Source organism: Panthera onca, chromosome B1 (genome assembly GCF_046562875.1).
Source record: "Panthera onca isolate mPanOnc1 chromosome B1, mPanOnc1 haplotype 2, whole genome shotgun sequence".
NCBI lineage: Eukaryota > Metazoa > Chordata > Mammalia > Carnivora > Felidae > Panthera > Panthera onca.
This window is the reverse complement of record NC_138342.1, coordinates 160489897-160517046: the sequence shown is the minus strand read 5'-3', so window position 1 is coordinate 160517046 and position 27150 is coordinate 160489897. Positions and strand designations below refer to the sequence as shown.

At 37.9% G+C, this 27150-nt stretch overlaps 1 protein-coding gene and 2 pseudogenes across 4 annotated transcripts; 1 reads left to right on the top strand and 2 right to left on the bottom strand.

Moving 5' to 3' along the window:
- Positions 1–285: 285 nt before the first annotated feature.
- On the bottom strand, positions 286–26712 carry DDHD2 (DDHD domain containing 2). 4 transcript variants are annotated; one of them, XM_078445546.2, is made up of 19 exons: positions 26547–26712; positions 26176–26278; positions 25066–25293; positions 23955–24145; positions 23305–23394; positions 22632–22752; positions 19874–19963; positions 18795–18930; positions 16078–16286; positions 15731–15798; positions 14766–14888; positions 13579–13674; positions 12412–12540; positions 12145–12300; positions 11566–11668; positions 11257–11427; positions 10406–10565; positions 2909–3016; positions 286–2446 (listed from the first exon to the last, which is right to left on the bottom strand). In XM_078445546.2, exons 3-18 carry the CDS (start codon positions 25283–25285, stop codon positions 2935–2937), a joined length of 2145 nt encoding a protein of 714 aa, XP_078301672.1. In that variant the 5' UTR covers positions 25286–25293; positions 26176–26278; positions 26547–26712; the 3' UTR covers positions 286–2446; positions 2909–2934. The 4 variants fall into 4 exon arrangements, with proteins under 4 accessions (XP_078301672.1, XP_078301676.1, XP_081651731.1 ...); XM_078445550.2 differs by lacking the exon at positions 26547–26712 and having other exon boundaries at positions 25066–25316; positions 26176–26275; XM_081795605.1 differs by lacking the exon at positions 26547–26712 and having other exon boundaries at positions 286–2450; positions 26176–26275.
- On the top strand, positions 6236–7221 carry LOC132692816 (ragulator complex protein LAMTOR3 pseudogene; annotated as a pseudogene).
- Positions 18273–18420, bottom strand: LOC132693503 (U2 spliceosomal RNA; annotated as a pseudogene).
- Positions 26713–27150: the final 438 nt, after the last annotated feature.

Here is a 27150-nt window from a genome sequence, read left to right as displayed (position 1 = left end):
CATTTCCAAAGTAAAACCCTGGATTCCCCATCTGACATAAGTGACACGACTATCGGTAGTAGAGGCTGATACCTGCAATTACTGAAGAACAGTCTCAGTATTTATTTTGTAATTGCCACGCTTTACTGTATCTGCCTAAAGAAAACACCAGTCCCCGGAAAAGAACTTAAACATTAGTTCTTTGCTCAAACATTATCTTTTTAATTTGCTTTAGAAATATATACGGGGAGAAAATGGTTATTGTGTTAACTTTCTGTATAATGGATGAACCAGGTAAAAGTAGGCAACTGGTCAATATGGTTTTATTTCAGTATTTCATAAACTTTTAAATATAATCATGTAAAAAAACAAACATTTCAAAAAGTGCAAAATATTAGAAAGCTAATCAGTACTATTAATCCTTCCATGCAGACAATCTCTTGCTGAAATAAGCAATACAAATTCTGTAGCAGGAAATATGTATAAAATGATACTCTACAGTTGAAAAATAGTCTTGGTCAAGACACTGCACATGATACGACCAAAGTAGTGCAAATAATATGTAACTAAAGGATTTAAATCAAGCCTATCATCCTATGTGATATGCAACCATGATGCTACCACAGGTGGAGAGACGAGACATCAAGCTCTTGTACAGCTGCCTGCCCCTCCCCATCAGGAAAGAACCATTTCTTAGTCCCAGCAGTGGTTGATCTAGCTATCCCAGGGTTATGCTGTTCATCTTTGGTTACAGGAACTCCTCCTTGCTTGTCCTTTGGTTTACTCTTAAATACGCTCTATTCTGCTAACAGGAAGAATAAACTTAAATTTGAAGACAACTTGACAAAAGCTTCCCCTCTAAAATATAATTAATGCTACTTAATTCTCAGTAACCCTTACTTCAAACTCAGTTTATATAGAAAAGTGTTCCATGTATCTGACATTTCTTAGTGGCTAAGTCAGCATTAGCCTGTAAAGCAGATGGACAAGAAAAGGCCAGGCACTGACCCTGTACCCCAACCTCACCTCTACCATCTCTAAGGTGACAGTGATTAACTTCCTTTTCCTTTCCTCTCTGGAAAGGGATAAAGACCACTGCAGTTGAAGGGATGGCTGAAGTGAATGTTACATGCCAATGCACTGGATACCATGATACGTTTACAAAAAAACATTTTTTATAAAAAACGAAAACACAGCTTGCCTGCCTGTGCCATTGTTACAGGCCTATGGAGTGTAAAGGACTATCACAAAGAGAACTGCAAAGACAAACTGACCAATGAGAAAGAAAACAGCACAGTGGTGAGCAGATGCCTGGAAAAAGTTAGTCTACACGCACCCATCATCTTCAAGGTACCTTTCACTTTGCATGTTCTGACAATGACTACAATAGCTGTTCCTTGGCCCCGACAGGCGTAGGTTTTTCTTGCAGAAAAAGAAACATTTCCCCCTAGCCAAACCGACCTGCCCAACCAACACTGCCTGTGCCATGAGGCTTCTAATACATTTTCTGGATTATGGGTACCAAGGAAGGCAATGGTGTTTACAAAATGTTTTCAAACAGAGCACACAGTACTACCTTCACCCAAGTGGATATGGTGGTTGACTGTCACAGATTCTATTTCACCATAGATGTACTCCTGAAAGATTTTTATTTATAACCAAAGCAGCCTGTCAAGGCTTGTATAACTTTGCCCTCAACTTAAGAAAGAAGCTACTATCCAATAACTAAGTCAAATTTCATCTAAACTCTCCTAAGTTGAAGCACGATATAAAAAGACAGGTCTAGGATATATAACATCTTTGCTTTATAAAGATGCACCTAATGTGAACTAAACTATCCACTTTAGACTCAGAGCAGCTCCAACAGCTGTGAAAATAATGAACAGCATCAGTGATTCCTCTGATCAACTGTCAGCCGTAGAGAATAAACAATAACTCTCTCCCAGCTACATTTTGGTCCTTCACAAAGTACTTGTAGGAAAGAAAAGTGGACTCAAAAGAATTTGCTCAACAGTCTTTTACACACCCACTTAGCCTTCAAGTGCAGAGAACACCAATGAGACATGTGTACCCCAAAATGCCTTCTGAATCTCAAGCCTGTTTCCAAACTAGAGCATTTTCTAAAGACAAGCAATAACCTCCTAGAAAAATGTCTACCCAAGCCAAAATAAACTCAAAACAGACTTTATACTCTCTCAAGGAATAAGCAATAAAAATAAAGGATGGCACCTGTCACCCAAGAATTAAAGATGCAAACACGCCCCACTATGAAGAATGGCGAGTGCTTATACGAAGCCAGTGGTAAAAAGCAATATGGTCCATCTTTGCTTTTCTACTCACTTCCAAAAAAGATTATCTTCCAAAGACCCCAGTGGTAAGTGGCAGGTAACATGCAGGAAATGACGTGGCTGAGAGGAAAACAGCAGCAACAAGCAGGTAGATTTTCTGGGGAAGGATCCTTCAGTGTCTGTCTAGGGAAGAGTGGAAAGAGGTCACGATGCAGTCACAGCTGGAAGGCAGCCAGGCAGAATGCCAGAGCCTGATACATGGACTTTCTTGTTACACATCTAAAAGTCTGAGTAACTTAAATCTCAGGATGTGTTGTTCATAATTAAAATTCTAACTACTGCCATGGTAACTCTCAGATGATCAGAGCTATTAAGATTCTGAGTTTAGATCCTAAAAATGATTAAGTGTTATTGGACCAAATCACTAGCAAAGTAAATGAACACTAACCTTTCTCTAAGTGGGCTATCGTGCTTTTTCCCCCAGGAATTTTAACCAGAGTCCCTCTAAAAATGAATAATAACCTAGATCTTGGTGACAGGCAAGAGAAAAGTATATTTATAAAGAGCCCAAGTCTACACTGTTCCCCATAACACATTAATATGTAGGAACCATGCAGCATACATGACATTTAAAAACTCACGTTAAGTAGCCATACATAGTTGATTTTCACTGTAAAGGCTGATCAAGGAAGATGCCCTGGGTTTGGTAGATTTCTTTGAGGACCAGCAATACGGTATCTTCAGACTCCCTGTAAAGAGAAAAACTTACATTGTAAAAAGCAGCAGCTAACGTTCATACTTAAAGATGCTTTACACATACTACCTCATTTACACAACCACTGTGCAAGTTTATTTTTTACAATAAAAAGTTCATTTTACAGTGGGATATTACTCAGCCATAAAGAATAATGAAATCTTGCCTTTTGCAACAATATGAATGGACCTGGAGGTTGCTAAGTGAAGTGAACCAGACACAAATACCATATGATTTCACTTATATGTGGAATCTAAAATACAAATGAACAAAAAACCAGACTCTTAAACACAGAGAACAAATGTGGCTGCCAGAAGGGAGATGCGTGTGGGCAAATAGGTGAAGGGAATTAAGACATACTAACTTCCAGTTATAAATAAGTTGGGGCGCCTGGGTGACTCAGTCGGTTTGAGTATCCGACTCTGGATTTCGGCTCAAGTCATGATCCCAGGGTCGTGAGATCAAGTGCCGCATCAAGCTCTGTGAAGCATGGAGCTTGCTTGGCATTCTCTCTCTCCCTCTCTCTTCTCTCTCTTCTCTCCCCTGCTCGCACATGCTCTTTCTCTCTCTCAAAATAAATGCTCAGCACAAAGTCAGACACAGGGCTTGATCCTATGACCCTGGGATCATGACCTGAGCCAAAATCAAAAGTTGCACACTCAACCAACTGAGCCACCGAGGAGTCCCTGAGCTATATATCCTTAAGAAAATCCTTCATGATGTTATTTTATATAATCAAATTTCTTTATGAACTGGATACGAACAATTGCTGGGACACACACACAATAGTATCTGGAAGATGCATGAGAAATTCATAACACTGACTGTCATAAGATGGGAACTAGTGGTTAAGAAGCCCGGTGGGAGGGAAACTTCATTATTATACCCTTTTATATCTTGAATTTTGAACCAGGTGATTGTATTACCTTAAAAAAATTTTTTTTTTTACTTTTTATTTTTGAGAGAGAGAGAGAGAGAGAGAGAGAGAGAGAGAGAGAGAGTGCACTCATGCATGAGTGGGGGAGGGGCAGAGACAGGGAGACACAGAATCTGAAGCAGGCTCCAGACTTTGAGTTGTCAGCACAGAGCCCGATGTGGGGCTCCAAATCATAAGCCTGAGATCATGACCTGAGCTGAAGTCAAGCACTTAACCAACTGAGCCACCCAGGCGCCCCAGTGTTACCTTTTTTCTTAAGTTTATTTATTTTGAAGGGGGGGGTGGAGAGAGAGAAAGAGAGAGAGAGAGAGCGAGCGCATGAGCAGGAGAGGGGCAGAGAGAGGGGGTGAGAGAGAATCCCAAGCAGACCCTGTGCTATCAGCACAGAGCCCGTGTCGCTGACGGCACAGATCCTGCTTGGGATTCTCTCTCTCGCTGTGCCCCTCTCCTGCTCACATTTTCTCCCTCAAAATAAATAAAATGTAAAAAACAAAACAAAACTAAGATGACCAACTGGATGGCTCTTCCCATACTGTCCCAAGAATGAGCTCTGTGAAAAGGGAACAGTTCTTGGCCATTTACTACAAATTTTTTTTTTTTTTTTTTTTTACATTACCAGACATACTGCTAGACATTTTTTTTTGTTTTTTTGGGTTTTTTTTGTTAGAGAAAAAGAGCACATGCACAAGAAGGGGACGGGCGGAGGGAGAAGCAGAAAGAGAGAATCTCAAGCAGGCTCCAGGCTTTAAAAAAAGAAAAGAAAGAAAAGAAAAGCAACCAAGTTTAAAAATAAAATAAAAACTATAGTGTGCAAAATACATACATTGAAAACTACAGAACATTGCTGAAGGAAATTAAAGACCAAAATACACTGAGAGATATTGTGTTTGTGGATCTGAAGACTCAATATCATTCAGATGTTAATTCTGTCATTTTATCTGCAGATATTATGCAATCACAAAATCCCAGAAAGCTTTTTATTTGAAATTAACAAGCTCAATTTAAAACATACGTGGAAATGCAAAGGACCTATAGTAGCTAAAATAAAGAAGAGTAAAGTTGGGTGACTCACAATACCTGATTTCAAGACTTATTTTGAAGCTACAGTAATCAACACAATGTTTTACTGGCATAAAGACAAGCAAATAGATCAACGGAACAACCTAGAACCAAGGTAATTCAGTCTCCATCTGAATAAATAAATGTTGCTACAACTGGATAGCTACATGCAAACCAGTGAACTTCAATTCTTACCTCAGACCATATTAAAAAATTAACTCAACCAAAATGGATCACAGACCGAAATATAAAAGCTAAAATGATAGAACTTCTAGAACACAAGTGATATCTTAATGACTTTGGATTTGGCAAAGATTTCTTAAATATGTTAAAAAGTCACAAACGTCAATAAATTGGACTATATCAAAATCAAAAACTTTTGCTCTTTAAAACATTTTGCTGGAAAAATGAAAAACCACATTCTGAGAAAAAAACATGTATCTGAAAAGGACTTGTAACTAGCATAGAGAAAGAACTCCTGAAACTTAAAAAGATAATCTATTTTCCTTAATGGACAAAAGATTGAAACAGTTCTCCAAAGAAGATGTACAGATGGCAATCACATGAAAATATATTCAACATCATTAGGGAAATGCAAATTAAAACCATAGTGAGGTGCTATTACAACCCATTTAGAAAGGCTAAGAGACAAATCATGAAGTTATCATACCGAGTACCCTTGAAGATACGGAGCTATTGGAACTCTCAAACATTGCTGATGGGAATGGAAAATGCTGGCAGGAAAAGTTTGGCAGTTTCTTTTTTATTTTAAGTCAGCTCCACACCCAGCGCAGAGCCCAATGCGGGGCTTGAACTCATGACCCTGAGATTAAGACCTGAGCTGAGATCAAAAGTCAAACGCTTAATCGACTGAGCCACCCAGGCACCCCTGGCAGTCACTTTTAAAAACACTTTTACCCTATGATACCTAGCCATTATTCCACTCCTAGGTATTTTCCCAAGAGAAACTAAAGAATATGTCCATATAAAGTCTTGTACATGAATGTTCACAGTTTTATCTATAATAGCCAAAAACTGGAAACACCCCAAATGTCCACCAGCAGGTAAATGAACAAATTGGGGTACATTCATACAAGAGACTACTACTTGGCAATAAAAAGGAAAGAAACTGATACACATCATGGAGAATGAAGGAAGCCATACAAAAAAGGGTATATATAATAGGATTCCATTTATAAAAAAAAGTCATATGGCATAATGCCAGCAACTCCAACTGTAAGTATTTGCAGATCTACTCATGATTAGGTGAAATGACATAAACAAGGTGTATAAAGTTCTAGAGTAGAGAAATCTAAAGAGACCCAGCAATAAAAGACTATTTAAATGAATTACAGAATATTCATATAGTGGAGTACTAAAGCTACAAAAGAATGGAGAAACTCTTTATACCTGATAGGCAAAAAACTCCAAGACTCGCTAGTAGAAAAAGCAAGTTACAGAATGATACCTATAATACTTCTGTATTCGTTAAAAGAGACATATAATACAGTCACATATTCACACCTGTGTTATATATGTATAAAATAGACCTCTAGAAGAAATTAGTAAGGAGGTTCTTCAAAAAGTTGAAAACAGAACTACCCTATGATCAAGACTGTCTTTGAAGCTGTCCCTGAATTTACAGCTGAGAGAACACAGCAGCCCAGAAAGCCAGGAGTGGAGACTGTGGGAGAAAGGGGTTCATCGTGGTAGATGACCTAAAGTGATTGTTGTATAAAAAATCATCAGGTTGTTGAAGAGCTCCATGTTATTGTTGTGTCACATAAAGATGAAGTGCCTTTTATTAAAGTGGCCAATGATAATGCTCCAGAGCATGCTTTGAGACCTGGTTTCTTAACTACTTTTGCTCTTCCAACAGACCAAAGGAGCAAACTTGGACTTCCAAAAAGTGAAAGTATCATCTGTTACTGTAACACCTACTGGGTGGTTCAAGTCAATTGTTTACTTTTGATGGTTTCACAACCAGCAGCAATGCCAATACAGGACTAATTGTCAACCTAGAAAAGGAACTTGCTCCATTATTTGAAGAATTGAGACAGGTTGTGGACGTTAATCTGGCAGTTGTTTTGATGTATACCTTAACTTTCCTTATAACAGACATATATCAATCCAGCAATCTTTACAGACCATACTACTTGTACCCCTGTACTCAAGAAAGGGCCCTCTTTCCCACCTTACACTAAAAAAAGAGCCTATAGATAAAATTTATGGACATATTGTTATCTTTTCATGCATAGGGTATTTTCTTATTTAGTGAGATCTGGGGATACGACAGAAATGGTTCAATACATCACAGCTCTCATGGTGTTAGTCAGTCACCAAATACGCATGAAATTCTATTCAGTGGGTCAGAATCAAAATCGTACTTTGGGGGTGCCTGGGTGGCTCAGTCGCTTAAGCATCTATTTTCGGCTCATGTCATGAGTAATCTCATGGTTTGTGAGTTTGACGCCTGCATTGGGCTCTCTGCTATCAGTGCAGAGCCTGCTTTGGATCCTCTGTCTCCCTCTCCCCATTTGCACCCAGTCTCTTTTTCAAAAATAAACATTAAAAAAAATAATTACACAGGCGCGTGGGTGGCTCAGTCAGTTAAGCGTCTGACTCTTGATTTCAGCTCATGTCATGATCTCATGATTCATGGTTTGAGTTCCAGGTCGGGCTCTGCACTAACAGTATGGAACCTATTTGGGATTCTCTTTCTCTGTCTCCTTCTGCCCCTTCCCTTCTCATATTCTCTCTCTTTCTCCTCTCTCTCTAAATTAAAAAAAAAAAATTAATTTTTAAAAAAATTAAAAAATGATCCACTTGAGACATTAAGTGCTACCTATTGCATAATATGCCCAGTCCTATAAAATGAACCAGGAGCTTTTTATTGTGAATAACAACAAGGATGTATTTTTCTTTCTAGTGTTTTATTTCTTTGCGCTGAGTGTGAGGAAGATACAATGGCTTAGTAAAAGTAATAAAATCAGTAAAATTACTAAAAAACAGGAAGAAAAAAAGAACACCCTATGATCCAGTGATTGCACTACTAGGTATTTAACCCAAAGAATACAAAAACAGTAATTCAAAGGGATATATACACCCCAATATTTATAGCAGCATTACCTACAATAGCCAAAATATGGAAACAGCCCAAGCCCATTGATAGATGAATGGATAAAGAAGAGGTAGTATATATACACAATGGATACTACTCGGCTATAAGAAAGAATGAAACCTTGCCATTTGCAACAACATGGATGGAGCTAGAGAGTATTATGCTAAGTGAAATAAATCAGAGAAAGACAAACACCTATGATTTCACTCATATGTGGAATTTAAGAAACAAAACAAATGAGCATAGGAAAAAAAAAAAAAAGAGAGAGAGGCAAACCAAGAAACAGACTCTTAACTCTAGAAAACAAACTGATGGTTACCAGAAGGGAGATGGGTGGGGGGATGGATGAAATAGGTGAGAGGATTAAGGAGTGCACTTGTGATGAGCACCAGGTAGACGTATGAAGTGCTGAATCACTATCCTGTACACCTGAAATTAACATTACACTGTATGGTAACTAAATGGATTTAAATAAAAACTTAAAAATATAATAACCATAATTTAAAAAGAAAGCAACCCTTTTTCAGATTTCTATCAAGCCACATCAGCAGAGATCATTCTTAAGAGCATTATTTTGGCCTCTTACAGGACTGCTTTTATTGAGTTGCACTTAGATTATATGTCATGGCCTCTACTGTACTTATTATCTAGAGATAAAACTGACTCCATCAAATAATAATCTCCTTTATCAGGACTCAATAGAAAAATTCCTCTCAAGACGTTAAAGCATTATTTTTTGAACTCTTACCCCCTACCCATCTTATTTTCCTAGTTGTACTTTCCTTTAGTTTCAAATATTTGATGATTAAGTTCTTTTCTAATAGATGAATTTCAAAAAGCATCATTAATCCATTCTACAATCCATCAGATAGTTATATTTAATAATGATTAATTCTGTTGAATAAGTTCTGGGGATCTAATTACAGCAAGGTACTATAGTCAGTAACACTGTACCGTATACCTGGAAGTTACTAAAAGTAAATCTTAAATGTTCTCATCACACACACACACGCACAATATATAATTACGTGCAGTGATGGAGGTGTTATCTAATCCTATTGTGTTAACCACTTCACAATATGCACATGTATCAAATCACATTGCACATCTTAAACTTGTATAATGTGTCAATTATATCTCTAAATCTTGAAAAAATATTTAAACATTAAAAGATTAAACATTAAAGGGGTGTCTGGGTAGCTCAGTTAAGCGTCCAACTCTTGGTTTCGGCTCAGGTCACGATCACACAGTTCGTGAGCTGGAGCCCCACATCGGGCTCTGCCCTGACAGCGCACAACCTGCTTAGGATTCTGTCTCCCTCTCTCTCTGCCTCTCCCCCTCTTGCTATCTCTCTCTCTCAAAATAAATAGAAACATTTTAAAAATTAAAAAATTAAAACAAAACAAAAAATAAAGTCTGTTCTAGCTACTATAAACACTTTTAAATGGGTTTAAAATACTTTTAGCAACAGTAACATATTTGTCCAGTGCATTCATACATACCCATCCTGTCCTACCAATAGCCAAAGTGGTTTTAGGGGAGCCTGGGTGGCTCGTTGGTTAAGCATCCGACTTCGGCTCAGGTCAGATCTCACACTCCATGAGCTCGAGCCCCACATCAGGCTCTGTGCTGACAGCTCAGAGCCTGGAGCCTGCTTCAGATTCTGTGTCTCCCTCTCTCTGACCCTCCCCCATTCACGCTCTGTCTCTGTCTCAAAAATAAACATTAAAAAAAAAAAAAAAGTGGTTTTAAAAACTAAACTAACTGAACTCATGGCTGCTGGCATCATCTGCCCATGCTCTATCAAACAGCAAAATAAAACGTGTTTAAATCAGATTTCTTTAGGGGCGCCTGGGTGGTGCAGTCGGTTGGGCGTCCAACTTCAGCCAGGTCACGATCTCGCGGTCCGTTAGTTCGAGCCCCGCATCAGGCTCTGGGCTGACGGCTCGGAGCCTGGAGCCTGTTTCCGATTCTGTGTCTCCCTCTCTCTCTGCCCCTCCCCCGTTCATGCTCTGTCTCTCTCTGTCCCAAAAATAAATAAATGTTGAAAAAAAAAAAAAAATTAAAAAATAAATAAATAAATCAGATTTCTTTAAATGACATGATTGTTATTTTGTAATTACCTAAATGAGAAATCACTCTAATCCCAAATGTACACTAGCCTATCCTCTCTTTTCTGTATCTATCAAATATGTGTAAAACAATCAGACCAAAAAAATAAATAAGTAAAAACCCACACCCCAGAAACAAAAGCAAACAACACTTACCAGTAGCATAGATGGCTTTGCAAAGCAAATAAATATTCATTAAAACTTTCAATGGGCTTCTCTTGTAGCACATAGTCAATGCGTTGGCCTCCATTCAGCATTCCCACATTGATGGGTGGGACTTCTTTAACGGCCACAGAGGCCTCTTCTGTGTTAACATCTGGACATGGAGGAACCACAATAACCATCTAAAAGCTTCCAGTCCCCCAAGATTACCCTAACTTCCCCTCAGATGGCTAAGTTTACAATGGGATGAGCTACTCTCTGTTCAGCAAGTTCTCTGCACCTTCTTCCTTTCAATCCCCTTAAAGCTTCTCAAGTCACAATGATTTTGTCCAATCTCATTTTTTCTTTCCTGTACCTCTGATAGCGAATTCATTTGCATCTGGTTTATAAATAAATGTACCTATAGAAATCTTTAGGCAGTTGAAAATTAAAGCAAAAAGAATGCAAAGTTAACTGTGAAATTAAGAGGAGATATATGAGCTAGTGCCCAGCCAGGAAAATAAAACGGACTAATGAATACACAGACATTCCCCTGAAAAAGCTTCACAGAGGAGTCTAACATCCAGAATTCCCAAGTGAGGAATGTCTTTTAACGCCTCTTGACCAGGTGCTTAGCTTCTCTTGACATTTTTCCTCACAAATAATGTTTTTCCATAATTCGTGGCTATTTGATAATAGAAAAGACTAGCAGAGCTGAAAGCCCATTAGGACTCATAATATTGGTCCTATACAATAAAAAGGGAAAAACGGGTAAGTAAGAACTCCTGGGAGAATAAGAATTACACATCATGGAGTTACTCTTATCTGATGTGATGTAGGAAATCAAAGTGTACAGTGTCACTGACCACTTAGCTTCTCTGAACTCGATTCCGATTCTGCTTCAGCTTCTTCTGTAGTTTCTGAAGCTTGTAAGGCAGGGTATGGAGCTCTGGTGAAAGACTTCCAGGCCATCCGCAGTGAACCTAACAAGTTGTTCTTAAGGTCCATACTCATCCTGGTCAAGCCCTCTCTCAGTTCTGAAACATACATGAATAACAACATTACATGGTTTACAAAGAGTTTAGGGTCCAACACAGTTAAATAAAGTGAATGAGATCCAGTCAGTCTGCACTGACCAGACCGTCTAGAATTACAAGTTCTGAACTCAGACTTACCTAAGTGCATCCGCTTCCTGCCTTTATGGTGTGGGATCAGCATTGGCTCAAATTCCACTCCTGGGACCACCATCGGTTCAATCCTATAGGCCACAGGATCAAACTACATAGAAAAAAAATAACAGCTACATATATACCTCTGCTGAAGAAACTCAGAAAGTCTTAGGAACTATCAGGCAAGAATAACTATAAGCTCATCAAAAAAAAAGTTATTTTGCCTCATCACTTTCAGATTCAAACGATTATAAGCTGTCTCATTACCACAAAATAATATAGAAAAAAAGCAAATCAACACAACAGAAAATTATATGCTCTTGGGGCACCTGAGTGGCTCAGTGAGTTAAGCATCAGACTCTTATTTTCAGCTCAGATCTTGTGGTTCATGGGATTGAGCCCTGAATTGGGCTCACACTGACAGCATGGAACCTACTTGGGATTCTCACTCTCCCTAGCTCTGCCCCTCCCCCCCTCTCAAAATCAAGAAATAACCATTAAAAAAAAAAAAAAAAGGAAACAGAAAATTATGTGCTCTTTACCAATGAGCCCTAATATTCAGGTGAAAACATGTCCAATGCTTACAGGGTGATAAATATTGAAGAAACCTTTGCATGTTGGAAATTTATAGTTGGGATCAATTCTTTTTAGTCCTCGGACGGTAAGGAACATTCCAATGGGCGAGCCAAAGGCAAAAAATATTTCTGGTTTATAGATGAGCCGGGGGTATTTTACAGACACCTGGAAAGAGGATATAAAAATATCTCTCATTGTTAACAGAAGTGACAATTGCTCCTACCATACCAATGGCAGGCAATAAAATAACCAAATAGAATTAATTAAAATTGTTACCTGCCCAATGCCAACATCCAGATAGTCACCATTTCCAGTAGAGTCTGTTTTATTGCAAAACTCCAGTTCTTTGGGGATGTTAGATATATTCACCCCTGAAGCTGGCTGCAGGATTGGTCTATTAATACCCTAAAGAATAATACAATGCCGTGAAGCTATGCAGTAAAAATATCCAAAGGTTTATACAGTTTTTTTATTGGTTTGAAAGGATGCTTACGAGTGTTCTGAATTTTAGGAAGAGTCCTCAAAAAAACAAGATAAAGCTGATGAAAACAAAAATTGTCGTAAATAATGAACTAACATCCATACACGCTCTAAAATGGTAAAAGCTGTACACAGCCATTTGGTCAGCAGTTGAAACTTCAGGCAACCATTAGGAGAGAAAACAACAGCACAGCATGATGAAAAAGAATGCTGAGGGTTGCTAAGGAGTTCAATCAAGTGCAATGCCCTTTTAATGGAAGCAAAATGTCTCTATGAGTATAGAAATTTATGCAGATGCTGGGCCAAGAACTGGGCCTTAAGAAAGAACTGAACAGCCTGCCACAAAGTTGAAAGACAACTAAGATATGGAAAGGAATTCAGTGGCCAAAAAAACTGAACGTAGAAGAAGTACTATTACAACGTGGATAAACCTCAAGTTCATTATGCTAAAGTGAAAGAAGCCAGCCACAAAAAGCCTCATACTATGATTCCATTTATATGAAATATCCAGAATAACAAAATCCATAACAACAGAAAGGCCAGTGATTCACAGGAGGAAGGAATGGGGAGTGACTGCTAATGGGTAAAAGGGTTTCTTTCTAGGGTGATGGAAATGTTCTCAAATTAGATAGTGGTAATGGTTACACAACTCTGTGAATACACTAAAAATGGGTAAATTATATACTTTAAAAGGGTGAATTTTATGGTAGGTGATGTGAATTGTATTTCAATAAAAAGGTTATGAAAGGAAAAAAACGGAATGGTGAGAAGACTCCAGGGAAGATAAGATTTCTGAAGCTAATAATATTTTTTAAGGATGTCAATATAAAAAATGTGTTTAATATCTAAAAAGAAAGCCGAAGATCAGTTAACAAAATTTCTTAGCTGCCTAAACACCTCACAAAGCATAAGGATACAAGGATGTCAAAAACTGTTTAATCCTACAAGCTATATTAAACATACCGTTGATTTTTTTCTGGTCCTAACGTAGTTTAATATCTTCTTTCTTGGTCCTAGGGGAATTCCCATTTCCTGAAGATCTTTGTCGGTACATAAAGCCTAGATATAGAAAATCAAATATCCTTCTTATTTCTAGGCAAAATAAAATAAATTACATGTCCCATTCTCTGAGAGGAGTAAGACCTAATCATTCTTGTTCTTTGCTTTATATTACTAGGGTCCCTAGTGGTATAACATCATTAAGAATTTTAAGAAGAGAGTATTTTATTCATAAAAGCCTAGAGAAAAATAAAAGGTATCAATGCTATAGTAATATAGATGACATTACAAAAAAAAAAAAAAAAACAAACAAACCTACAGAAGTGAGTAGATAATGCATGACACAAAACACTCTTTGATTTCCATGCAGACTCAGATGTCACATTCCTGAGAAATACTATATCCCTACTCATGGACACAAGCAGTAAGAACATACAGCAAATGTGGAACATGAAACAGATGAACAATCAGTATCTCAGCTTCAGTGCTGCTTATCTGAGGAGGTTAAGGCTTCCTTCACCCTCCCAGACTAGGTTAGTTCTTAAATACCACTGTATGCTTTTCCTACTCAGAACTTACCATAATTGTAATATAGTATTTAATATGTGTCTTCCCCGCTAAACTATAAACATAGTGATATGAGAGACCATATCTGTCTTACTGACCACTCTATCTCTAGTAGTTGGTATAGTAAGCCTGATCATATTAAGCATTTACTAAATATCTACTAAATGAAAGAATGTATTGCAAACCCGAAAAAGCACCAAAAAAGTGGCAAAAAACAAAAACAAATAAAAAGCAAATATCAGCAGTAGAGCTCTTGAAGGTGAAAAAGAAACTAAGAGTCAGAATAGTTAGCGGTCATTTATTCTAACTCATGTTCACATTATCCGAGCTGTGTTGCTTTTTAGTCCTTGCTCTGCCACTATGTTTGTCGACATGGCTCCTCTGAACCTTGCACTTCCACAAAGCAAGATCACTTTATACGATAAAAAAAACACATAAACAAGCTAAGGACATCACTAATGATAACAAAGTATTTATGACTAAAATGATTCCAAAGGGCAGGCTCTTAGTAAGTGGTAAGATGAAGATAAGCAATAAAAATACTAAAAATGGTACAGCATAAAGTTTTAAAAGATTATTTTTACCAGCGCTTCCTTATCTACTTTCTCCTTCTCAAAGATACTAAAGAATTCAGAGAGTTGAAGTTTCTCCAAATCTTCCTCTAGTGTCAGTGTGTCTCCTTGATCCATGACAATATTTGGTGCATCCTAAAAATTAAATAGTAAAGCTCACATTCTCTGAATTTATTTAGATTTTCCTTTATTATTACTATTTGCCAATAAAAATGTATAAGAGTTCCACATAAAGATATACTTAATTTTAAATAAATTGTAATTTATATAAAATTTAAGAAGTGGCTAATCTCTAAATTTGCAACCTCAGTTGAAACAATGTTTTTAAATAAATGAACGCATGAATCATTATCAAAGTATTTTCAACTTCATTAATACAACATTTATTGAGCTCTTATTATGGAACAAGTGTTTAAGACATAAAACAATCTAAGACAAAACCCCTGTCCTGGAAGAACTCATAGTCCAACAATATAAATAGAATACTTACATAAAAAGAGAAAATACACAAGATAGCATATGCTAAGTACTAATTTAACACTATAGATAAATGTTCATAGGACTTTGTTTTGCAAAAGATGTTTAAACATCAAGTCCTCCCACTGCTTTCAGACAGAATTTCTATAAATTATATCAGTTTGCATCCAATTTATTCTTCATTTCCACATCACATGCAAACTCCACGTCAGCTCAATGATTCTATAATTCTAATAATAGAACAGAAGTGAATATTTGTAATGGAAAATAAAATACCTAAAGTTATTTTAGAATATGACAAATATTTGTGGGAGCATATTACTATCTTGCTTCTATCATCCAAAAGTGACAGAGATAATTACAAGTCTATTAAAATTAAAATAAATGTAAAATCAACGTTATGGTATGAAACTATACTAAGCAAAAAAACTAAAAGTCTAAAATCTAAAGATCCATACTAAGAAATAGTATATGAGAATCTATCTGTACATCTAAATTACCTTTTCACTGTCAATATCCCCCAAAGAATCTTTCTGATTTGTTAGGATATCAAACAATATAAGCGAACCTATAAGTAAAATAGAAGAAGGGACAATTTCTAAGCATTGGCACTACATAGCTGTCTTTTATACAAAAATTATTAAGCCAATTACCCACGTAGCAAAATCTATAAAGCAGGAAGTCTTTCCTTCCAATCCACCACCACCCTTCCAACCCCTTCCAAATTGTACATCAAAGACCAGTTCTAGACCTCTGATTCTGATACTGATAAAAGACACTGTACTTAGAGAACAGGTATCCTTAATATATAATAGTCCTTTCTGGTCACAGAAAACTCATTTGTTACCTAAACTATGACCAGCAATGGATACACCGCCTTTGAAATCAGGGTTCCTCTGCAGAAAAAGTGTATATATTCGGTTCATTTCAGAAGCAACTGTGTCCACAATAGTCTGACAGTAGGTGGGGCTATTGTAGAAGAAGACATCCAGAATTGTGTCATTGGTGAAGTGCCTTAGGCGGTTAATGCTGGGCAGAGTTATTCGCTGCAGATCTCTGAAAAAAAAGAAAAATATTTTAAGCAGAAAACCTAATACATTCCAAAAGCCCCTCTAAGCTATTATCCAGCTTAGCCTTCAAGTTTAGACTTAGATATTTAAAAATACAACAGACAATCAATTTATAGTAAATACAGAGGACTCAGAGACAGGTTTAATTAAGCCAAAAGAATTTCATCAGCAAAAGTGAGTAAGACCCTATACAAGACAAACCTAGTTTCTTCAATACATAAATTACAAAGAAATAAGAGATGGAAAGATAACCAAGAGATCAAAAGAGACTTAAAAGACATATCAGTGAATTGCAACTTATGGACCTTATTTAGATCCGCTTAAAATCTGTGTGTGCGAGCTTGTGTATGTATACGTATATGTATATTTGTTGATATTAAGAATTTTTTAGGTGTGATAATGGTGTTATGGTTAATATATTTTTAAAAGTCCTTTCAGACATACAAACATTTACAAATGAAATGATGTAATATCTTAAGATTTGGTTCAAAAATAATATGATGGGAAAAAAAATAACAACATGGTGGAGGGATGGGCAGTAGACAGGGATAGGAAGATAATGGATACAGCAGAATCGGCCATGTGTTGAGACTTGTTGGAGCTGGGTAATCATAATCTGTACATGAAGACTCATTATATAAGCTACTTTTTTGTACAAAATTCTCTACCATAAAAAAAGTTTTTTTAAAAGACAGATAATACAGAGGCTTTTCCTAGAATTCTCAGCATTAAGGTTTTTGGATCACAAGTCAAACGATAAATGGATCAGCTCCCTTTCTCAATGCATCATTTCCAAAAGCTGAAAGAAGGCAAACAGAACTCTCATCCTGCAAAGGAAAACCATGCAGACATTATTATCTAAATCAACTTCGTTAAAGCTTTCTCAAGATACCCATAAAGATTCCTCAAAGACTCAACAGTTTCTGTAGTTTAGAGAGGGCAATATGCCCTTAGTAACCTCTTAGTATCAGTTCAGATAGGAGTATGAGCTCCATACCTAGTAAAAGCAACATAATACAACATCGGGCACATGCAATATGCTCAAATCACACAGAATTAAGAACTGAGAGATGCAGAAATTAGGAAAGCCATTTCCAAGATCAACATGGAAGTAAAACTACTTCCTTTATCTTCCAGAGAAGCATTTGCCAGTTCTATCCTAGAACTATATTATGAACACACTTCTTTTTGGAGAGCCTATAGCTCTCTAGAATATCCTTAATATAAGGCAACCTTCTGACATTACCATAAAATCTATAAACAAAACTACTGGGCTTGTGACCTAAGAAAGCCATCACTTAATGGATGCCTGGGAGGCTCAGTTGGCTGAAAGTCCAACTTTGGCTCAGCTCAGGTCATGATCTTGCAGTTCAGTTCATGAGTTCAAGCTCCTCACTGGGCTCACTGCTGTCAGCGCAGAGCCCGCTTTGGATCCTCTCTCTACCCCTCTCTTGCTTGCTCTTGCTTAAAAAAATAAATAAAACATTAAAAAAAAAAAAAAAAGCCATCACTTAAGAAGCGCCTGGATGGCTCAGTCAGTTGAGCATCTGACTCTTGATTTCAGCTCAGGTCATGATCCCAGGGTCATGGGATTGAGCCCCACTTTGGGTTCCATGCTGGGCTCATGGAGCTTCCCTCTGAGGGCTCCCCTCTCTCCCATTTGTGCTCTTTCTCTAAAACAAAATCAGGAAAAACAGCCATCACTTAAAAGTTGTACTAATTAGGGTACTGAGCCTGGGTGGCTGAGTAGGTTGGACATTGGACTCATCAGGTCATGCTCTCATGGTTCTGATGGTGCAGAGCCTGCTTGGGATTCTCTCCCTCTCCCTCTCTCTCTGCCCCTCCTACACACATGCTCGCTCTCTCTCTCAAAATAAATAAATATGAACTTTAATTTTAAAAAGCTGTACCAAAAAAATAAATAAAAAATAAAGTTGTACAACTATACTTCAAGTAATAAATGCTAATAATTTAATGTTTGGGGATTTCCTTTTTTTTTCCCCCCAAATGTGGACAAATGTTATCTAAATAAGATCACAAAAGGAACAATAAAATACTTTATATTAAGCTGATAAGAACAGATACTACACTCGATCTCAGCCAAAAGGCTGAGAAGCGATACAATAAAATACTTTATAAATCTTGAGGTAGGTTAGCTTTGACATCCAAAGAAGGAAATGCTTATACCATGGGAAGAAAGCAATGTTTGTTTTTAATGCTAAAGAAATAATATATCTGTAATAGTAAACAGTAATGAGCTAATAAAACATACTAGAAGATACACACAGCTCTTTACTCCTAACCAGGATAGTTAAACTATGGGATTGGTCAACATTTTAAAATGTTTCTCTAAGAAAAGGCACAGAAGCACACAAAATTTGCTGAAAAAATTTTTATACAATCAGCTATAAGCAGAAACATACCAACGGTATCAATAATCAGAAAACATATTACAATCATAGTTAACAACTCAAATATGAAAGGTATTACTCACACATCCACACCAGTAGAATGCAAAGGACTATGCCAGTTCACTGGAAGAAATTCTACCCTCCCAATCTGCTGATTTTCTTGGGCTTTCTTAAAATGTGTCTGTAGTAGGTTTAAGGAAACACTGCGAAAATCGTTAACTGAAAAAGAAATGAACTTATGCATCACCAGGGAAGCAATCAATTTATAGAATTAGGATACAACAGATCATGTAATAATATTCTATCTTCATTTGCTTAGAACACATATTTACCTGAGTCACAAAGAGCAAGTGGTATTCAGTGAATATTATCAGTGCATATAGGAAGAGCTATTCCCTTAACACAGAACTTTATTTTACCATATAAAACATTTTATCTAAAGAAAAGCTAACTTCAAAATTTCTATTATGTCATGGGGACTGTTTTACTTTTTTAATAAAAGAGAAAAAAATGATTATTTCAATTGGCCTTGCAGTTACATTCCTATTCTAACTTTGTGGTTCTTATAAACAACCACAATCCAATATTTTAAATTAAAAAAATATATACACTATTTGAAATTCATACTACATCAATCTTAACTTTCCAGAACGTTTATGCTTAGAAGCATTAGCCAGTAGGATAAGATTCCCAAATTGGGACAATTAGACTCTTGAATATATACTGTTAAGTTTTAGAGACACTACCTTTCAAAATCAAGTTATACTAACGACCTAAATATTCCAAGTAGAACATCAAGAGCTTTATCACACTATAAATTACACAATGATTAAAGGTTCTGTTATCCATTTAAACTGTATCATTTTTTGGTTCCCTTTAAATTTGGAATAGAGGACCATCACATCATAAAATAATTTTATAAGAATTAAAGGCCTGTTCATTCAAGAATTATTAGTTAAGAATATAACTATTAGCCTAGGGAATTTACTAGTACTTTAGGTCTAAGTTAAGAAGATTTACCACCTTGCCACCTGTCTTTAGCTATCCAAATCTTATTATGCAGGTAAGACAAAAGATTAAAAAGACACTTTATCTCAGCTCATGGGAGTACAGACTAATATTCCCCTAAAATGATTTAATCTTATACACTCTGCAAACCTACCACACTGTACAATGCTTCGAAAGCGGAGATCACAAGCTGGTCCAATCCCATGGACTACAAAAACCAAGTGATCTATTTGTAAAGGTTCTCCTACAAATGAAATTAAAAAGACAAATTATTTTAGATACCTGGTCTTATATTTTAAAATCAAACATTCACAATGAATAGGTTATAAAGATAAGCAGATCACTTTAAAGGACATAAAACAGTCCTATATCTTACTTAGTAAAAATACAGGGATTTTACTGTGTTTCTAATTTATCTTGACATAAGTCTGTGAAAAAACTTTTCAGTCTTTTTTAAACTTTTTATTTTGAAATAACTACAATCTTACAGAAAACGTGAAAGAATAGTATAGACACTTCCCTGTGCTTTTTACAAATTCAACACTTCAACGTTTATCACTTTTGCTTTATTATTCTCTATGTGTATGTGTTACACACACATTTTTTTTCTGAATCATTTGGAAGCAGTTGCATAGATAATCAGATTGCATACATCATACCTCTTTAGCCCTTTAAATACTTTAATGTGTATTTCCTAAACATATTTTCTTAAATAACCACAGTAATCAAATTCAGGCAATATAACATTGGTAGAACACTTTTATCTAATATTCCATTTTTATCAATTGTTCCAATGTGTGATGTGTATATAAACCCTAAATGTTTAAACTCATCTTTTTATTTTTATTTTTATTTTTTTTAAGTTTTTATTTAAGTAATCTCTACACCCAATGTGGGGCTCAAACCCATGACCCCAACATCAAGAGTCGCATGCTCCTCCAACTGTGCCAGCCAGGTGCCGCTAAACTCATCTTTTTTTTAATTTATTTATTATTTTTTTTAACGTTTATTTATTTTTGAGACAGAGAGAGACAGAGCATGAACAGGGGAGGGGCAGAGAGAGAGGGAGACACAGAATCTGAAACAGGCTGCAGGCTCTGAGCGGTCAGCACAGAGCCCGACGCGGGGCTCGAACTCACGGACCGTGAGATCATGACCTGAGCCGAAGTCAGACGCTTAACCGACCAAGCTGCCCAGGAGCCCCTAAACTCATCTTTTTAAATTATAGTAAGTCTAGGGGCGCCTGGGTGGCTCAATCGGTTAAGCAGCCGACTTCAGCTCAGGTCATGATCTCGCGGTCCGTGAGTTCAAGCCCCGCGTCAGGCTCTGTGCTGACAGCTCAGAGCCTGGAGTCTGTTTCAGATTCTGTGTCTCCCTCTCTCTGACCCTCCCCCATTCATGCTCTGTCTCTCTGTCTCAAAAATAAACGTTAAAAAAAAAAATTTTTTTTTAAATTATAGTAAGTCTAAAATGTTGTAAGTATAGTAAGTCTAAAATGTTGTAAGTATAGTAAGTCTAAGATAAGCCATCTTCTCTGCAAGATAAAAGGAATTTTATAATCCAGTTAAATATATTATAAAACCAACCATAAATGGACCTAGCAGGACAGCAATGGATAACCATCAAGGTCCTACTGACAAATACTTTTCCTTAGCTAAAAATCTTCAAGGACAGGAATTACCAGAAATAAATTGCCATTTTTTTTAAGTTATTTATTTATTTATTTTGAGAAAGCATGAGCAAGGGAGAGGCAGAGATAGAGGGAGAGAGAGAATCCCAGGTAGGCTCCAAGCCGTCAGTGAGGAGCCTGATGTGGGGCACAATCCCATGAACCATGAGATCATGACCTGAACCAAGATGAAGAGTCAGACACTTAACCAACTGAGCCACTGAGGTGCTCCTAGAAATAAGTTTCTTTTTTTTTTTTTTTTTTTTTTTTTAATTTTTTTTTAACGTTTTATTTTATTTTTGAGACAGAGAGAGACAGAGCATGAATGGGGGAGGAGCAGAGAGAGAGGGAAACACAGAATCTGAAACAGGCTCCAGGCTCTGAGCTGTCAGCACAGAGCCCGACGTGGGGCTCGAACTCACAGACCGTGAGATCATGACCTGAGCTGAAGTCGGAAGCTTAACCGACCAAGCCACCCAGGCGCCCCAATAAGTTTCTAATCAAACAGGTGGAATCACACTTTTTAGAATTAGGACTAAATCAGTTCATTTGTACCTCGTGACTTCCTAATTAATACTGCCAAATTTTACCCATCCCACAATATATACTCAGCAACTTTAAAACAGACATTTAGATCTATTAAGATTCTTAGTGGGGCGCCTGGGTGGCGCAGTCGGTTAAGCGTCCGACTTCAGCCAGGTCATGATCTCGCGGTCCGTGAGTTCGAGCCCCGCGTCAGGCTCTGGGCTGATGGCTCGGAGCCTGGAGCCTGTTTCTGATTCTGTGTCTCCCTCTCTCTCTGCCCCTCCCCCGTTCATGCTCTGTCTCTCTCTGTCCCAAAAATAAATAAAAATGTTGAAAAAAAAAAAAAAAATTAAAAAAAAAAAAAAAAAGATTCTTAGTACATGAAGCAATGCGGATCTCAACTCGTAAGACCATATGATTAAATCATTTTTAAGTTTTGAGGTAATCCAAATCCACAGGAAAAGGTCACAATTTAAGTAATAAATGAGTGTATCAGAAGAAAAAAACTGGGTGGGTTAGTCAGTTGAGCTTCCCGCTCTTGGTTTCAGCTCAGGTTAATGAGTTCAAGCCCCACATCAGGCTCCACGCTGACAGTACAGAGCCTGCTTGGAATTCTCTCTCTCCCTCTTTCTGCCTCTCCCCTTCTCTCTCACAAAATAGACTTTAAAAAAAAAAAAAAAAAAGAAAAAGAAGAAAAGAAATAAATGATTAACATTACCACAATGAATGTCAACAGAGATGTTCTCAACCCCTCTCTTCACTGTTCTTGGTCGACCCTGTTCAGTGGGTGTTGAACCCCATTCATCAGACCCTGCAACTGGCTGGTAATGCACCATAAGCTTAAACAGAAAAGATCAAAGCATATATAGCAGATATATTGTACATTATAGACATCTCTATTTATCCCTCTTTGTGAAGGACAGGAACATGTCTTTCAAAACATAATACATAGTCAAATCTCAACTACAGTTTTGACATGCAACTCCAGTAGCCTGAAATGAGAACCCTGAAATTATAGGCCAATGTGTTACGCATTAAATACCTTATAATTTTGTCAATTACACCTCAATAAAGCCAAAAAAGAAAAAAATACATCAGACTAACAGATCTTTCAATAATACCCTACACATGTAAGATATGCTCACATGTGTGATATTCTTAATCTACAGTGGCATAATTTTCACTAAGAAAATTCTTTTGTATAAGCTGAATGAGGTAAAAAAATGATGGCAGTGGCTACAAGTTTTAAGATTCATAATTGTGAATGCTATATAAAAATGTCCATAGGTTAGCCTAAGTAGAATCCCTATGAAAAAGAAACCAATTAAGTTCTCCTTACTAATGCAATTAACCTTTAATCCCACATGAAAGAAAGGTTTCATTTGCTTCACCTTTGGATTGTGTAATATAATAATTTCTCTGTTAGGAGACTCCAGTTTCTTTTTCCATTCATCCAGAGTTACAGCAAGCATGTATGTTTCCTTAAAAGAAAACACCTTTCATTAGATTTCTCTAATAGCTTTTCTATTAAAATTAAACTTTTTTTTACAAGAATACCGCTAGATAAATCACTACATAAGAATATCCAACTCCAATTTATCAAATTATTTGAAAAATCTTTCAAAATTGCAACAGATAATAGTATAGAATAAAATTACTCCTGATTTTATCATCTAAACTAGATAAAATCATTGTTAACATTTTGATATACTTCTTTCAATAATATTAATGTCTACTCCAACTTAAAGAAAGCAAATTCCAGACTGTTTCCAGAGCCAGAAAAATAAAAGGCAAAAATGACCAATCCTGTGGTCATAGTTTAAATATGAACAATGATCACCATTAGGGGAAAAAAAATTTAATTTAAAGACAAAACAGGCATAAAGGCATAACTTTATCTTGAAACTAATTTGCAAAAAGAAATGCTATAAATGTAATCTGGATACAACCAAACTCTTTCTGGAAATTTCATTAAAATGAGTCACAGGAAAAGATTATTAAATGAGAGAAGGAAAAAAGTGAAATGGGGTCAGGGGAATACCTCTAATACTTGGCTGAAGCTCTCAGAGTAGGGAACATACTTATTATCTTTGTCTCCCTTGTAAAACCAGGTACATCGTCTCACTTCTGATGCTAGCTCATCCCAGTATACAGCGTACCGCATCCTCTCCCCCAAATGCACATCATATCTGCCCCCATCGGTGGGGACAACTCTGCCATTGCAATCTTTTCCTATCAAGGATTGGAAAAGGGAAAAGAAGTAGATATATTAAAATAAACCTCCCAAAATACAATTCTGAGTTATATTCTAAATAACGTTATGAAACATACAAATTTTGTTTCTACCTGGCTAAACATTAAATAAAATGGGGGCACCTGTGTGACTCAGTCTGTTGAGCATCCGACTTTGGCTCAGGTCATGATCTCATGGTTCATGAGTTCGAGCCCCATGTCAGGCTCTGTACTGACAGCTCAGAGCCTGGAGCCTGCTTTGCAGATTCTGTGTCTCCCTCTCTCTCTCTGCCTCTCCCTCGCTTGTACTCTATCTCTCTCTCTCTCTATCAAAAATAAAACATTAAAAAAAAATTAACATTAAACAAAATGGAAATAATATTTTTTTACTACTTTATAAACCATCAAAACCATTCCTGGTTTCAATGATACATGAAAAAAATAATACCCAACACTGTTTTGTTCTTTTTCTGAGGAGAGAGAACAGTGTTTCATTAAAAAAAAAAAAAAAAAGTATATAAGGCTTTTTTATGAATTTTTTGCTTGAGGGACCAAAAGGTAAATTAATGACCATGACCATCATGATGTAAAAGTGGTTACTAGCGTCATTCTTGTTTCATAAAAGAAGAAAAAATAAGTGACAGTTAATTCATTCCCTTGCAATGTGACATCCCCCACTCTTCATAAACAAAAACTGAAACATAAGCTAGAACATAAGAAATAGTAGATAACTATGCAAAAATTGTAAGTACTGTTTTCAAATACAGACCAAATTCTTAAGTATTTTAAAATGCTATCGAGACAACCAGAAAAAAATCTAAAACTTATTTTTTTTAATAGTGCTCAATATAAGAACTATTACATCAGACTGAGAGAAATAGTATGTCTTTATCTAATACAAATCATCATTTTCATCCTACCAGAACCATAGGCGTCTTCCAGCTGCTGTGAATCCTCAGAGTTAAAAGGAATCCATGTCTCCTTAGAATCTATTATTTTACAATAGAACCAATGAGGAGAAACTGGTTCATACAAACTGCCAGCATCCATGTCTAGTAGCTCAAAGGAACTACATGAGTTTGGTGATGGGGATGGATCTGACTGGGACAATTGTTCCTGGTGTGACCCCACTGATGACATTTCGCTCTCTAAAAGACAAGATGAAAGAAAACTATCGGGAAAAAGTTATTTTCCTTCTATTAACACTGAAATTGCTCTCTCTCACACACATACCTGGTCATTTTTAAGGAACCACGTCTAAAAAAAATCTAAATCTAAACTGAAAATAGAAATAAGTTCTAAATTAAGAGCTGGATTTGAGAGGGAGCTTTAAACACAATGTTTCTTATAGTCAGACCAACCGCTTTACACTGATCTCCCAATCCTCTCAGAAAACTACATGGTTTTAATCAGACAATAAATTAGAAGACAAACCCAGAATCAGAAGAAACACATGGTCAAAAACTTGACGGCAACAAAGCATCTGATCCCAATTTCAATCTAAGTCTATTGATAAAGACAAAAAATTGACTCCAACTGTCTTAGTAACACCTGGATTTTAGGGCTCCAGACCCCTATCATTATACATTGACATGATTACCGGAATCTTAAAATACTGAAAATAAAACTATTCACTTAAGAACCTGTTACCTTTTATTGATCTTTGAAATGTGCTTAACCGGGGACTAGGGCACAAATTCCGAAAACACGAACCCCCGTTTGAGCCACTGCGCGCAAGAGCGCACCCACTCACACCTGCCAAGGCTCAGGTGAAAAGTAACAAGCGACCTCAAAAGCCTCCTTCCCTCAGAGGCGACTCTGGCCTACGTGGTCCTACCCCGTCAACACTCAGACCACTCGTTAAAGAACAGCGCACACATCAAAGAGTACTCAAGCTCTGCGGAGAGTGAGCAACGTTATTGGTCTCTCGGCACCGAGCGCAGCGGGATGGCAAACACCCGGCTTCGCTCAGAGCGAACGCTCTCGAGGCTATCGGCCACTTTGATCTTTTTTTCCTAGCGCCAACTTACCTCGGCCACCTTGGCGTGTCCCTTCTCCCCACGACCCTGGGCCTTCTGCAGCCCGGATCTGGGACCTCAGAGCTCGGGGACCTGCCTCCTCCCGCTTCCAGCCCTGCAGAGAGGAGCGGAACCACCAATAGAAACAAGGTAATTTCCCAGTGCCTTACAGGGCGCAGTCGATACAAAGGGGGCCCTGACCGCTTTCTTAAGGACCGAGGTCACCCACCCCCGGGCTGGTACTCCCAGCACCCCCTTTCCCTGCCTCAGGCATCGCGTCCGACTCCGCCCCCGGCACCTCCATCCCGCAGTGCCTCCAACCCGCACCCCAGTGGGGCCTCCCTCAGCCCAGCGCCCACCCCAGCAAGCCGTCGCGGGCTCACCTGGCTGCCCCGCTGCCTTTCACACTCTCCTGTCCTCGCTGAGGGGGGCACATGTCCCCGCGGCGGCCTTTCCCCTGAGCCCGGGCGGGGCGGAGCAGGGCGGAGCCTGCGGCCCCGCCAGGCTCGTGCCCAACACCGGTCTCCACTGCGCTCCCAGCGGGTGAGCGGCAAGCCAAGCTACTAAGAGCAAAGGTGAGGTGGCCGGGACCGCGGCGTGGAAGCGATGGGTGGGGCGAGGAAGGCAGCAGGGGACTGGCAGGAAGTGTCGCGAGAAGTGGAAGGAATCGCGCGAGATGTGGCTCCTTCCTGCGGGCAGGGAGCCGGAGCGCCGAGCGCACTGGCGGTGCGTGGGGCGTGCCTTGCCCTCTGAGCTGGCGCGCGGAGTCTCTGGCTGAGGTCGGAAGTCTTTGAAAGGCAGGGATGGAGGATGACAGGTTAAGGGAGCATTTTGAGTTTCAGGGAAAGACAAAGCTTCTTCGGGATTAATCAGCCCATCCTCCTCACTTGGTAGATTAAATGGGAAAAGAGGCCCGCTGACTCCGGTACTATGTCGGACCGCACTAAAGGGCCGGGAATGGTGCCGGGAACCCGAGGGAGACGCAAT